We start from the raw sequence: 16,542 nt of genomic DNA on the forward strand, positions 1-16,542 counted from the left end.
TGGAGGAGGAGGGGAGGAGGAGGATGAGGCAAGGCACTTTCAGTCTGTCGTTTGTGCAATGTGAACAATGGACGCAGCGTCATGCGTAAGTATCGTTCGAACTAAGGAGAGCGCGCTAAACTAAAAAAATAACTTTTTTTTTTTTTTTTTACAGTCTGTTCAAACATAAAATCAAAAAACGTAAAACGAATGAACGTAAGTAGAGGAGCGTCTGTACATGGTTTTAAGAAACTCGTGATTATTTCTTTTTGACACATTTTGAGTTTCAATATCATGTCTTATATTATCATTTTGTTTTTTATTTATACCTTGCTCTATATTATTATTTGGTCCTTCATTGACATTCAATGCCTCATTAACATTTCTCCTATCAAAATTAACATTTACCCCATCACGGACATCTGGTCGATCACGGTCATCCGGTCTCTCTTGTACATTTTTTCCCCCTACGTCACCGTGATTCACGCCGGCCTCCCGTCGTTCAGTGACATTATGTCCGGCATCCCTTTCTAAAATTATATTTTGTCCTCCAGTTACATTATATCCTACCGTGATATTTTTTCCTCCACTATAATTACATCCCATCGTGATCTTTTGTCTTCCACTGTTATTACATCCTATCTTGATATTTTGGCCTTCATTGATATTCTGTCTGGTATCCCTTCCTAAAATTATATTTTGTCCTTCACTGACATATCCTACCGTGATATTTTCTCCTCCATTATCATTACATCCTATCGTGATATTTTGTTCACTATCATTATTTCCCATCGTGATCTTTTGTCTTCCACTGTCATTACATCCCATTGCGACATTTTGTCCCATGACATTACATCCTAATGTGATACTTCGTCCTCTAGCGACATTACATCCTATCATGATATTTTGGCCTTCATTGACATTCTGTCCGGTATCCCTTCCTAAAATTACATTTTGTCCTTCACTGACATTATATCCTACTGTGATATTTTCTCCTCCATTATCATTACATCCTATCATGATATTATGTTCTCCACTATCACTGACATTATATCCTACCGTGATATTTTCTCCTCCATTATCATTACATCCTATCATGATATTTTGTTCTCCACTATCATTACTTCCCATCGTGATCTTTTGTCCTCCACTGTCATTATATCCCATTGTGACATTTTGTCCTATGACATTACATCCTAATGTGACATTTCGTCCTCTAGCGACATTACATCCTATCATGATATTTTGGCCTTCATTTACATTCTGTCTGGTATCCCTTCCTAAAATTATATTTAATACAGTGTAGACAACAGTCCAATGTTTCTTCCCAGAGAGATCTGTGGGAGGATTCAAAGGCCATTTCCATTCACTGTAGAACTATATGTGACCATCCATGAACAGGGGTATCATAAGATTGTTTATGTATCTATTTAGTTGTAATTCTTGTTTAGTGTCATTCTTCACAAGAATTGAATCATTATATTCTACAATGAAAACTGAAGAAACCTGGTCTGATCCAACAGGAGGATGAGGAAGCAGTTGTCAGTCTTCAGGAACCTGAATCCACAATCAGGAACCTTTTGCTCTGTGAGAAGAAGATTCTGAGGGATGCCAGCATATTTCTAAAAGCCCGTGTATGTAAGCAGTAACATAATTCTGGACCACAAAAACTTATGAAGTGTGATAGAGGTTATGTGGAAGTTTGTTACTGATGCATTTTCTTCATTGCTTTGAGATGTGTGATCTGTTTTTTGTAGAAGCCCATGTATATAAACAGTAATAATTTTGAACAGCAAAAATCTATCAAGTGTGTGATAGAGACTATGTGGAAGTTTTATTGCTGATGCATTTTCTTCATTGCTTCATGGTGTGTGATGTTTTTAGAGCTTGCAATTGAGACATTAGTAATGGTAGGAATGCAAAGCATTTCATAATCATATTTTATGACTGTATTTATTGTAATGAATGTTTCTCAAACTTGTGTAATAGATTCAGTACATATACACATGTGCACACAAATAAATACAGTTAGGTTAATACACATATACATCAAGAAGTAGGATACAGTGAACTTCCATCTTGAAAAATGCAACTAGATAAAAACATATATTTGGAGCTTCTGATCATTTTCTATGGATCTCCAATGTGAGAGAGGTATTTGCACTGCAGAAATGTAATTCTTGCTCAGCAGGTGATGGGAGGATATGTTAAAATGACTGTGTACACCAGAACCTCTAGGTAGCAAATTTATTCAAGACAAAGTAACTTTTTTAGTATAAAAATATTCATGAAATCCATCAAGATTATATAGAGCCATACTTGAAAGAATCCTCCTTTGGTACTTGGTACAAACTAGGTTTGTATGATAAATGTTTGGATTTGTAAAGTTTGGAGTCCTTGATATGTTAAGTTTGGGGATAACACATGAGAATGGTGAAAGATGATGAGAGAGATTTTGGAATCAGTGCAGAGACCATGTCAGCCCCATGGGACTGCACCTCCAGATGGAGGTGAAGGGGTTAATGGGTTTTTATAGACAAGTGACAAGATGATTCTCTGATGCTCATCTTATAGGACCACCTCACACAGGTACTTGCCTTTTTTTTCATAAGTACTGATGGGGACATAGCTGGATAACCCATAAATACCCATTATTACTTTCATATTGGTACTATTCATGATATGATCAGGAAACAAGATTCATTTCCCGAAAGGCTGAAACCAATTACCATAACCCTTTGAGTAGGATAAGTCCTGCCAAAAGCTGAGTTAAGTAATTAAGCTTTAGCCAGAATAAAATCTTGAGAGGTTTCATAATGGGGTTACTTGAGAAGGTCAGCATGCCCTCTGCTACATCAGCAAGGCATAGCACTACCATATCTAGTTCAGTTCATGACTATTTCACTCAGTTACAAAGGTTAGATAATACAACACCATAAACCCTTGATTTAAAGAACCCAGAATTAGTAATTCTCAGTTTAATGGACAGGCTACTCATGTATGCTGCTACATTCTGTGTTGACCTCATGAGTAATAAAGGCAGTGTGTGCCTTTGCAAGCACTTGAATCTGGCTGCAAGATGTAATTGGATGCAGCTGTGATGAATTGCTACCTGCAGCAGTTAGTGTGTTAGATCAAGGTTTTACTTGGGTGTTGTGATAATATGTCAATATTTAATGTATACTTTGATAGTGCAGTGTAAAAATATGGTAATGTTGCAGTATTTGTTATAAGATTTAATAAGAAAGCTAAGTTTGTTGTTATATGGCATCAGTGCAAGATACCATATCATCTGCATTTTGAAAGCAAAGAATGTTTTAGAAACATTGTTATCAAGTGGTACTTTATCAATTAATTTGCTTTATGATGAAGTCCTTGTTATGGAGTACCTGTAATAGATTTTTTTTATGATTCACTATAGTTTGCATGTGAAGGGAGTATGGTAACAGATTCAGATCAGACAACATTTTTCTTTGTATCGCACAAATTATTTTTCTATATTGGTAATGTGACATGCTCCTATGACAGGGGGATGTGAATGCCATGACCACATTCCCAAACATGTCATAAAATGTGACTAAATGGGGTGGAGTCAGGGAACTAGGTATTCCCCTTTCTATATGTTTTTCCATAAAGGGTCAAGTCATGCATTGACTCAGCCAACCCCACTGCCTTTGGTTCTCTTCACATTTTTTCAATTACCAATTTAAAATACCATCTTGCCAGGCCTCACTTCCAGGTCCTTGGGTAGTTTAAACACTTTATCTACTTCCAGTGTTGTGTTGTTTATAACATCTTCCATATATTTACACTTCACTACACCTTAGCAGCATGGTTCCCTACAATCAAGAAAACATATACACCCTACAAACTACACAAACAAAACATTAAGAATAGTAATAGGATGTACTAAAACCCAATAGAACATTTACTCACAAAATCCTTCCCATAAAACATCACATGAAATTGATAGGCATGCAATTCTTTGTAAAAGCCCTCAGCCTCAACCATCCATCTCCTCAACACAATACATCCAACTAGGAAAAAGAGAGAGAGAATACTATTCAAACACCTACAAAAATTTATCATCTTCACCATACAACTTTTCCATAAAGAAAAAAACGTACACACACAGGTCATGAGCACTCTGAGGCCAACGACTAAACTCCATACACCATGAAACTCCCCTGGACATCAGTCGCACAAAGAAATCCCTCCTGCAACAAGTAAGAACCATATTAACATGACTGCATTCAGGACACCATTCAGCTTTAAAACACTGCCAACACAGAGAAGGCTTGGCCATAGAATCAAGTTGCCTCAGATGCAATCACCACACAGAAGACACTCTCATTTTACACTACACTTGTATAGATTTACCTAGACATTAACACAGTATCTTTTCCTTGAGTGACTTGTAGGCAAATCTGGGAACTTGGTGGTTACCTGGGAGCCATCAGTCTTATACAAGAGAGACCTAGGGCAGTGGACTGATTAGTGTTTTATCAGATTTATTAGTGTGTAGTTGTTGAAGTATTAGAAGCAAGACTGGTGGTGACACTATAATAGGTGTCCTTTCATAATAACTTCTATTGGCTTGAGAGGCTGTATTGGTCACATGGGAAGTATATTTTCATAATGAGAATGTACATGCTGGGATAAGAGACTCAACTAGTCTCACAAGTCATACTTTAACATGATAAAAATGTAATAAACTTAACCTGCAAGGTACCTGCACACAGGATGAGACAAATGTATATGACACTGGAATGAGTGATAGGTTTTTAAACTAGACTTATGGTCATGTAGATATAGTTTGAAGGATACATGGGATTAGGTTTTCTCTGGATTGTCTAGTACTTCCATAACATATAGTAAATCTTTGATCCCATTTTATATGGTGAAAATTCCCATTTTTCTCCTTGTTTTGAAAAGAAGGGATTATATTGGGACAACTTCATTGAGAATGCTTGAATCAAGCAATGATGTCGACAACAGTTTTGTGGTATATGCCATTGATATCATAATTGCCACTTTTAAGGCTTGTATGGTCAGTCAATCAATCAATTGCCCCAGGTCTCTTGCCGAAGACTTCCAGCATCCAAGAATCCAGCAACAGCCTGTGGTTAGGACCATAAATCACTTAGAGAAGAAATATGTACTAGATTTGTATGACAATCTAGAAGAAAAAGAGGGTGCATATATCAAGTATTTGCTGTAAGATATAAAAGAAGATTTCAGCAGAAGGTAAGGATATGTTTTTGGACTTTAATGATGTAGAGAATATAATGCCCCATTTTCTTCTTTATGGAAAATTAAATTAATGAAATTGAAATATATCACATATAAGGTGGGAAATGGTGACAAGTTCATTAGGCACTTGAATCTCAAATAGCATGTTCACAAGACATTGGAACATTTTTTTTAATCAAGTTTATAGTTACTGTAAATACTGTTCAGCTTGTGTCTATTGTACTGTAGTGTGTAACTTTTGGTCTCTGGTTGGCAATGACCCCCGAGTAATAGGCCTGCCTCCCTCCACTTGTGACCTTGTAATATTAATTCTGTTATGTATGCAAGTGTATTTGGGGAGGAGGAAACTGCAAGATAATTATCAATACCTCTTATGACAGCAGGGTTTACAGTGTAATTTGAAGGCATTTTTATTTTTTACAAATGATGACTTTTGGTGCAGCCCCCCTCCCCCCAATGCCCTTCCCACCTGTCTTGGAGGGGTAAGACACTTGATCTTGAATGGTGCTAGAGAAGATTTGTATTTAGAAACTTTTGTACAGTATGGATTGTTGAGTTAGCAGATTTTTAAATTTCACATTTTTCTGAGTGTTTTATTGACCTACCTTGAGCAAGTCTGCCAACTTTGAAAGACCCAAGAGAAAGAGGTGATATGATTCAGGTCACTAAAGAAGATCAATTCTGACAGACGAGTTCTTTTGATTAAGGATAGGAGGGCTTTAAGAGGTCATGAGAACATTTTAAGGAAGACAATATGTCTAAAGGATGTGAAGAAATAGTTTTCCATATAGATGCATAAGTACATACATATACCAAGGCTTTTTCCCCCTTACAAGGGAGGTAGCCAAAAAGGAAAAGGCATAAAATCATTCCCACCCATTCCATCCCTGAATACACTCCACACCCCTCCACCCTCACTCCCATCTTAGCACCTCCTGGATGATGGGTCATCCCTGCACCTTGTCCACTGCCCTGGGTCAGAAGCAGTGTCGCAAGACACAGCACATCCACAGCAAGGCCGCTTCATTAAATCGGCGACCCCACCTCTCCGTCCCCCCATGCATAAAGGAGAAGATGGGGAGAAATTCCTTCGGGCTGCATCCAAACTTGCTCACACCTACTACCTCACCCCCCATCCCCGCCCATTCCACCTCATGCATCACAACATCATCCACACACAACCATTCTCCATTCACCCCTGTCTTCTGTCCTCTCTCATCCTTCCTCAACAGACATTCCCCTCTTCCCCAAAGCCCCCTTCACCCCATCCATCCACCTCATCCTAGGACATCCCCTCATGTTCACTCCCTCCACATCTGTCTTCCATACCTCTTTTACTAGTCTTCACTCATTCTTTCCATGTGTCCAAACCATCCTAATACTCTTTCATCAACCCTATCTCCCAACCCCCTTTCCACCCCTGTTCTCCTCCTCACCTCCTCATTTCTCACTCTATCTAGCCTAGTAACCCCCATCATACTTCTCAGACACCTCATCTCAAACACATTCAAACTCCTCTCTTCCTCTCTTATGTTCCATGTTTCTGCCCCATACAGTACTGTTGGCACAATCACTCCTTCATATAGTCTCCTCTTAGCATCCATTCCCAAATGTCTATTCCTCATTACACTTTTTAATCCACCAAGGCATTTACTTGCTTCTCTCAATCTACATTCTACCTCCACCTTCACTCCACCTTTTCCTGCCACATTTGCACCCAAGTATCTAAAACCATCCACTTCCTCCAGTCGCTCTCCCTTAATGCTCACTTCCAGACTAGTGCCACTTTCACCCCTTGTACATCTCATCACCTTACTTTTACCCACATTTATCTTCAGCTTTCTTCTGTCACACACTCTCCCAAACTCTGTCAACAACTTCCTCAATCCCTCCTCTGATCCTGCCACAAGCGCAGTGTCATCCGTACTACCCCCATCCATGTATAAGTTGAACATCCAGGGCGACATATCACATCCTTGATGAAGTCCCACCTTTACCTCGAACCACTCACTCTCTCCATTTCTAATCCTGACACAAGCTCTACTACTCTCATAAAAACTCTTGACAGCTCCTAGAAGCTTTCCTCCTATCCCGTATATCCGCAAAACCTCCCACAGTGCCTTTCTGTCTACCCTGTCGTAAGCCTTTTCCAGGTCCATAAAGGCCCAAAAAACATTCTTCCCCTTTCCTATAGCTTTCTCACATATCTGTCTTACCACAAAAATCTGATCTACACAACCTCTACCTGTCCTAAATCCACACTGTTCCTCACCAATTACTTCCTCTGTTCCTCTCCTAATCCTCTCAATCAAGATCCTCCCATAAGCCTTCCCAACTACACTTAACAAGCTAATCCCTCTGAAACTACTACATTCACACTTGTCCCCTTTTCCCTTGTAAAGTGGAACTATACAGGCACTCCTCCAGTCCTCCAGCACTCTACCCTCTCTCCAGCAAACATTAAATAACCTCACCAGCCAGTCCACCATCACTGTACCTCCTTTTTTTAGACATTCTGCATGGCATCCATCCAGACCAGGTGCCTTACCTGCTTTCATCATCTTAACAACTGCCTTCACTTCATCCTTCCTTATTTCTCCTCCATTTTCCTCACTCATCACTCATTTTCTTAGCATTTCCCACTGCAGCTATCTTTCCCTCCCTATCCTTCACATTTAGCAACTCCCTAAAATATTCTGCCCATCTTCCCCTTATTGCCTTCTCTTCCATTATCATCTCTCCATCTGCACCTTTTACCTTTTCCTCTCTACTTGATTTGCCTCCTCTTCCTCTCTAAATTTCTTTCCAAAACATCTTTTTATTACTTTCAAAATTTTCTGTCATACTCTTACCCATTTGGATCGTAAGAGGCGAGAAGAAAGGGACGGGGATTGGGACTAGGCATCCTTCTCCTTGTAGCCCCACAGGGGACATTCCTAAAAGAAAAAAAAGATGCATAAGTACTTGAATTAAAATCTGAATAGAGTAGTTGGAAATCAAGGGTATAGATCAAGTTTGAAATGTACATGAATTTGAGGCTAGAGATGACAAATTGGAGACTAGGAGATGGGAAACAATGAGTGTTGATCCTTTCCTATATACAGTACTACAATTAAATAATTACATAACATGGAAACATTTTCATGGGCTGGTGAGACTTTAAACCTGAGATGTGGTGGTAATTTAAGTGCACTAGTTTTCGTCCTTTAGCTTATAGCAAATGCATTTCATTAACCCCTTAACTGAAAAAATTCTGTAGACAAAACAAAATCACCTTTGCACCAACCAAAATAAAATGTGAAGTGCATATGACAGTGGAATGACCTATAGGTTTTTAAACTCCAGATTTATGGTCATGTAGATATCATTCATAGGATACAGGGGATGAGGTTTTCCCTACCCACTATGAATCCTGTTTTGAAGTCTTGCAGCCCACTCTTAATTCCTGCCTAAGAAGAGGGAGTCAAGATATCAAAGAGGGATTCAAAAACAGTAAGGAAAACCAGTTGCTACCTCATCCCCACATGGTACTCCTAGGTTGACTCCTATCATTGGTAAGAGTAAGGCAGTGACCAAGACTGATAGTATCATCAATCACTATCAAACTATCCCTACAAAGTCCTCGCAACACCCAACCAAGCCCCCCGGCTACTTCCTCCAATACACCCCTGGCTCATTTTAGCCACCTTGGTCAATTTAAGTCATTCAAGAAGAATCTTTCCCACCCACCTACCAATTAAACAGTTGTCACCACAAGTGCCAATGGTTTCTACTCTAACCATGGAGTAGTTTACTGAACTCTTCACCAGTCTCGCTGCTTTACACATCCACAAAAGTTGGAAGTAAAATTTAATATAAAGAAATGCAGTATAATGGAATTTGGAAAGAGTAAAAACAGAATATCAAAAGATTACAGAATTGGGGAAGAAAAAATAAAAATAAAAAACTCGGAAAAAGATCTTGGAGTGATGATTGGAAAGGACATGAAACCAGATAAGCATATAAATAAAATATTCGGAAAAACCTACAACTTATTGAGGTCAATCAAAGTGGCATCTGCTTATATGGATGAAGAAATGATAAAGAAAATACTAACTACACTAATAAGACCAAAACTTGAGTACGCAGCATCACTTTGGACACCCAGTACCAAAAAGAATATTAAGAAACTAGAAAGATTACAAAGAGCGACAACCAAACTAGCAAATGAGCAAAGACTGTCCAAATTGAATCTACCAACTCTGGAACAAAGAAGAGAGAGAGATCTGCTGACTATCTACAGAATAATGAAAGGAATGGAAGTTTTAGACAGCAATGACTTGTTAGTGTGGGACATCTGTAAAACGAGAGGACACGGAAAAAAACTGAAAAAGGATAGTTATAGGAAAAACTTGAAAGGAACAGTTTCCCACAGAGCGATAAATACATGGAACAAATTAGACAACAAAACAGTATGTGCAAACACTATACAAGATTTTAAGATAAAATTTGATGCGGAGAGATACAAAGACAGGTCACCATGAGCATAGCTCCCCTCCCGTATATTACAACTATAAATACAACACCCAACTTCATACCTCCCACCCCCGTATCTATAATGATATCAGATTCACAAAGCTCCATAAAGCAATTTTCACCTTGAAGTTCTGCCACCTATTTGCCCACAAAATCCATTCATGAATCATCCAAATTTCCATTCCACCTCAAATCTCCATTCTTCTGCTAGGTGCCACTTCATGTAGGCATCCTGGGCAATGAAGAAGCTAACAAGGTGGCTTGATGGTATCCACCCTTCTCGAAGCCTCCATTCCACAGCCAATTACAGACTACCTATCCAGTCCTCTGATCAGTAATGCTAAACATGGAGCAAAGATGCTGGGAACAACACCCAACAAACCACCTAAAAACAACCACCACGTGCATTCATGGCTGTCTCCATGTCAACATAACTGACATTTTGAAACAGCACCAGTATTTTACACCAGAGAACATGACATGCCTGCTTCATACAGCCACTTTATGACAAGAAATTACTTCCATTTGTCAATGTTAAAGATCAGAATGCACAATGGGAGACACTTGCAAAACTCCAAGCATAGTAAATAAAAAAACAGTAATTGCCAACAATTCCTATGTAATATTTTTTCTATTGTACTTATATTCAGGCAACAAAAATTTCATTTTAGAGCTAAATAAATCGTCTGCATTTAGAAAACGACACCTTCACACCTTTGGCTATTGTCAGGAATCTTTGGAAATGTGACCAATTAAGGTGTGGTTATACTAATGAACAGATGGGTTGGATTCTGAGCCTAAGGATGGATTTTGTGCAATGCTGGGGGACTTGGGTTGGAATCCAAGCCTAGGGATGCCCAATGTAACATTGTTGTAGTCCACACCTTGAAAGAGATCCGAGGGAAAGAAACTTGAGATATATGTTAATATTATTAATATTTACAACATATTTAAAAAATGTATGTACAACTTATTTAGTAATAAAAGATAAATTATTTAATTGTATAAAATTATCCTGAAATAGAAAATAAGCTTTATAGAATGTATATTGTGGCAATAATCAGTCATTTGACCACTGTATGTAAACATTGATAATTTTTCTCAAGTGCAAAAACTCTTCTCATCATTTACTTGGTATCTATACACTTTTCTCAGTGGAGTGGAATAATGAAGTTATCCATGCTCTAATAAAGAAGATATTACCACAAGAGGTGCTTGGGGATGTGAGGCTTCCTGAATATATTAAAAAATTATTATATAATCTCTCACTGAGTCAGCCCTTCAATTATCATTTTCTATGGATGATAAATGTGTTCTCCCTAGTGCTCAATAATCCATGTGTATTTACCTAGTTGTATCTTGCAGGAAGGGGAGCTACATTTGCGGTGTCCTGTCTCTGTATCTCGCCATGTTTAATTTGATCTTAAATTTGTGTATGGTTTTTGCACACACTATTGTTTCATCTAATTTCTTCCATATATCTACCACTCTGTAGGGAAAGCTGTTTTTTTAGGTCTCTTCTATAACTGTCCTTTTTGAGCTTCCTTTCATGTCTCCTTGTATTTCTCTTATCCCAATTTATTACTGTATGTCTTCTCTATCAAGGACTTCTATACCTCTCATGATTCTGTAGAGAGTCAACAAGTCACCTCTTTCTCTCTTTTGTTTCAGTTGGCAATTTTAGTTTTGACATTTCTCTTGATATGACAGTTCTGGTAGTGTTGGGGCCATCTTCATAGTTGCTGTCTGTATTCTCTCAATTTTCCTTGTATTCTTTTTGGTACTGGGTGACCATAGTGTTGCTGCATACTCCAATTTTGGCCTTATCAATGTGACTAGTATTTTCTTTACCATTTCTTCATCCAAATAAGTAAAAGCCACCTTTATTGATCTTAGCAAGTTATAGGTTTCTCCAACAATTTTGTTTATCTGTTTATCAGGAGACATTATCCTTTGTGATAATTACTCCCAGGTTTTTTTCAGATCCCACTTTCTTTACTTCATTTGCACTAATTTTTATTATCCTGATGTGTGTGTGCATGTATTTACCTAGTTGTATTTACTTAGTTGTATTATACAGGAAGAGAGCTATGCTCGTGGTAACCCGTCTTTGTATCTCTCAGCATCAAGTTTTTCTTAAAATCTTGAATAGTATTTGCACACACTGTTTCATTGTCTAATTTGTTCCAAGTATCTATCACTATGTGTGGGAAGATGTTCCTTTTCAGATCTTTTCTGTAACTATCCTTTTTTAGTTTATTTTCGTGTCCTCTTGTTTTACCATTATCCCATATTAACAAGTCATTCATATCTAAGACTTCCATTCCTTTCATTATTCTATAGATAGTCAGCAAGTCTCCTCTTTCCCTTCTTTGTTCCAAAGTTGGTCATTCTAATTTGGACAGTCTTTGCTCATATGTCAGTTTGGAAAGAGTTGGTGCTAGTTTTGTTGTTGCTCTTTGTATTCTTTCTAATTTTTTTTATATTCTTTTTGGTACTGGGTGTCCATAGTGTTTGTGCGTACTCAAGTTTTGGTCTTATTAGTGTAGTTAGAGTATTTTTTATCATTTCCTCATCCAAATAAGCAAACACCACTTTAATTGACCTCAATAAATTGTAGGTTTCTCTGAATATTTTATCAATATGCTTATCCGGTGTCATGTCCTTGCTGATCATCACTCCAAGATCTTTCTCAGAGTTTACTTTTTTCACCTCTTCACCAATTTTGTAATTTTTTAATATTCTGTTTTTACTCTCTCCAAATTCCATTATACTACATTTCTTTATATTGAATTTTACTTCCCACTTTTGAGTCCAATTCCAGATCTTGTCCAAATCTTGTTGCAATGAGTTGCAGTCTTCCTCTGTTTTTACCTTCTTTAGTATCTTTGCATCATCTGCAAAGAAATTCATATAACACTCTACACCTTCATCCATGTCATTAATGTATATGGCAAACATGATCGGGGCCAGTACTGATCCCTGTGGGACACCACTTATCACTTCTTCCCAGTTTGAGAATTTATCTCTAATTACTACCCTCATTTTCCTCCCAATCAGGAAGTCTTTCATCCATTCCAATAATTTTCCTCTGATGCCACCTATTGACTCTTTTTTTTTTTTTTTTTTTTATGTGGTACCTTATCAAATGCCTTTTGATGATAGCAAATATAGTGTTTAGGAAGAAAGTCAAGCATAAGTACACATGGGAGAGGGTGGTAGGTGGAAGAGAGGATAGAGCTTTAATGGACTATATAGTGGTAAACAGGAGAAGACTAGGGAAAATTTTGGATGTACATGTTCTAAGGGGTGAGAGTGGGGGAATATCAGATCATTTTTTGATGGAAGGTAAGTTGAGAGTGGAGGATAGATGGAAAAAGAGGAAAAGGACAGAAGGTAGGTCTTTATTACGATGCTAGGGAAGGAACCAGTTTCATCATTCTTCACTATAATAATTCCACCATATCTACATCATCTTTTTTGTCGTATGGCTGCCAGATTTTGGCACAGTTCTCAAGATGTGGGTGTGTTAGCTATTTGTAAAGGCATACACTATTGTTTATACTCTTATCCTCCATTGTTCTTTTGATACTCCCCACAACTTCATTTGCCTTTATTACGATGCTCGCAATATGTTCACTGGGGTTCAAAGACTTGTTCACAAAAATGACAAGGTCTTTCTCGCTATCAACATTTGTAGCCTTATGATTTCTAGCTACAATGAGTAGCTGTATTGTATTTGTCCCAATCATCCTTGGTGAGGCGCATTGCTTTGATCTTTTTCATGATATTGTATATACGTTTCATCTCCTCAACTAAATACTCTACAAATTTCTTTGCTGTATCCTCACCTAAGGCCTCCGGTCACGGGGCAGCTCCGCTACTTACGTCTTCTGTATACTTTGAGTGTTTATCAACCGAGCATTTTGCGTAACATGCGAATGAGTTAGGCTCGTGTTTTTGCATATAGAAGGTATAAGATCCTTGAGGATTTGGCTGTGTTGTTTTTATTCTATGAAGAGTACTTTAAAAATCGCTATATATTACAAAAGGATGTTCTATCTTTTTAAAGAATGATCTAAAGACAATAGGTCCCTCTACAAGCTCCATTCGTACAGGTTTATGGACTGAACATTCAGGTTCATGTTTATCAAGTACCTCCTTCTTTCAGAAGGGATGCAGACAGTATGAACAAGGGAAAACTCGTCCATTATGACTTTTATTAATAAATGGGCTCAAATCTTCCATCAATACATAGTGCTTATTTTCTTCCTCGGATATATACAGAAGGTTTACATCTTGATCTTTTTTCACTTTTGTCATTCTTAAAGGATACAGGCTTTTATTTTCATCATTATCAAAGGCAAAGACACTGACGCTGATGGCATTCTTCTTTTCAAATATGGTGATCTTATCTAATTTGACTGGGAATTCTGTTCCACTCCAATCGTAATTTTGAGCAGCAGCCTCAACTGTCTTACTAATTCTCTCTTTGTCCTTTTCATCCAAGCAACCTGACACCAATCATATCTAGCACTACACTTTTTATTTCTGAAAGATCTGTCATCGGCTTCATCTCGCCACTCTTGATCCAGGGCTCTTGAATTGATCTGCTCCCATCTCCTAACTTCTTGTAGAGGCGAATTTTGAGACAAAGAGAAATTTTCAAACCTTTTTGACTCTGTTCTCTATAACATCCACCATACTCATGATCAAAAGTTTTGGATCAATTGTACTAATGTCGGAATAACAATAAACTCGTAATTGACCTCCACAACCTTCCCGACTATCATCGTATTTACATGTCACTTTAGATATCAGGTTCTGAAAAGTTTTTTTTTTTTTCACTGTGCCTTTTGAGGTTTGAGACTTCAATGTTACATATCTGACATTTTGGTTTTGATTTCTTTGGAATATCTTGGGGATTAACCTTGTAGTAATGTTTCTTAGATTTTTCATGTCTTAAACGGTTAAAAATGGTCTTGTTACAAATTTGGCAATTAAATTTTCCCTACTTATTTAACCTATTGTAATTATGATTGAACCGTTTCTTGTGATACACTGATTTTTCATGTCTTAAAGGGTTAAACATAATTTGATGACAAATTTCGCAATGAAATTTTCTCTCTTGATTGTAATTAGGATCTAACCGTTTTTTGTGATAGACTGATTTGTCATGTCTTAAAGGGTTAAAAATGGTCTTGTTACAAATTTGACAATGGAATTTTGTTTCTAAATTTGAACTTTTTTCGGTGACCTGTCTAAGATATAGTTACCCATTGACTAATGAAAGAAAATGAGGGAGATAATACGTCATGTTCAAGCCGGATGTAAGGAAATGATAGTGGCAAAGTGCTATAGAACTTGGGTTCGATTCCCATGCTGGGTGCAAATGTTTTTGATTAATCTATGAGTGGAGGGGGAAAAATAGGAGGAGGAGAAGGAGGAGATGAATAAATTGGAGGAGAAGAAGGAGGAGATGAATAAATTGAATTGCAAAAATTGATCTAGAGTGAAATTACAGAGAACTTATTGTTAATCTTCGACCATGGTATTAAGTTCCACTTTTAAAGCACGTTGGGCACCCATGGCCAAGCGGACTAAGACTGGACCTATTAAGCCCAACGGTCCGAGTTCGAATCTGCATTGCGGTGCTCCCTCGAGGGGTTATCCATATTTGAAAGTGGTTTGGAATTGCCGAGTGCGCATTAAGCAATTCTATATAATCATGTTCAGGCGTGGATGACTAATAATACCAACCACATGCTATCCTTCTCCCCCAATTCAGTACACGTCCGACAGGCCATGCATAAGACGATGGATTACTGTCGGGTGGCTGGGTATAAGGAATTGAGGTGCACTCTGGTCCCTTCTGAATCTGGAAGCGGCTTGAAGATGTGCAGTTGGAGAGGGTAGTATGGAGGCATGGGGCGCTTTTACTTGTATTTTGATTCAAGTTAGATTTGGTGATTGAATCTAAAGACGATATATTAAAGTTAGATTTAGATCTAACCATGATATATTAAAAGTAGATTTTGGTGGTTGAGAGATGGTTAAAATGTGAAATACGCTGCTACTCTCCCTTTCATACTACTTGGGTGAATAGGTCCAACTTTGGAGGGTTGTCACCGCCACACCCTTGGTCTGAGACTTCTGATGTCTACGTTGATGTGCAATGTATCCGTCTCTCTCCTTGTGGGACAAGTTTAGATCAAATCGGTGGCTTTGGGATTTTGGGTGAAATTGATGTAATTATCGTAACCTCCACCGATTTCCCCGCTATGACACCGACAGGAGCTGGCGTGGAGTCCAAAATCCGGAAAATCTTCAAGGGGGTACCCCATGGATTTTTGGGTGAAATCCGAGGGTGAGCGATTTGGTCCAAAGTTGCGCCACGGGTGGAGTGTGGGATAGGGTGCACATGGGCGTAGACATTAGAATCGTGAGACGAATTGTGTGGCGGTGAGAGCCCTGGAAAGTAGGGCCTTTTGACGTATATGCCTCTGGCAGGGATAGGGTGTGGGTGACTGGTGTGGGATTGGACTGGAGGGCATCCCAGGCCTTGCGGGACCTGTGGGTGTGATAGGGGGTAAATCGGTGGAGGTGAGCAAAATGGCCCAAAATCCGGAAAATCTTCAAGGGGGTACCCCATGGATTTTTGGGTGTGAAATCCGAGGGTGAGCGATTTGGTCCAAAGTTGCGCCACGGGTGGAGTGTGGGATAGGGTGCACATGGGCGTAGACATTAGAATCGTGAGACGAATTGTGTGGCGGTGAGAGCCCTGGAAAGTAGGGC

General features: G+C 38.4%; 1 protein-coding gene across 2 annotated transcripts in view; it reads left to right on the forward strand.

The window, feature by feature from the left end:
* LOC143040772 (actin-histidine N-methyltransferase-like) overlaps positions 1-10,747 on the forward strand; it is a 62,278-nt gene extending 51,531 nt beyond the window's left edge. For both annotated transcript variants that reach the window (XM_076212206.1, XM_076212210.1), the window contains exon 12: positions 1,503-10,747. In XM_076212206.1, coding sequence (XP_076068321.1) covers positions 1,503-1,628 — 126 coding nt within the window. In that variant the 3' untranslated portion in view covers positions 1,629-10,747. The remainder of the gene's footprint in view (positions 1-1,502) is intronic.
* The last annotated feature ends 5,795 nt before the right edge of the window (positions 10,748-16,542 follow it).

The sequence above is a fragment of the Oratosquilla oratoria genome, chromosome 2, assembly GCF_046742065.1.
Source record: "Oratosquilla oratoria isolate Oo_2021 chromosome 2, ASM4674206v1, whole genome shotgun sequence".
Classification (NCBI taxonomy): Eukaryota; Metazoa; Arthropoda; class Malacostraca; order Stomatopoda; family Squillidae; genus Oratosquilla; species Oratosquilla oratoria.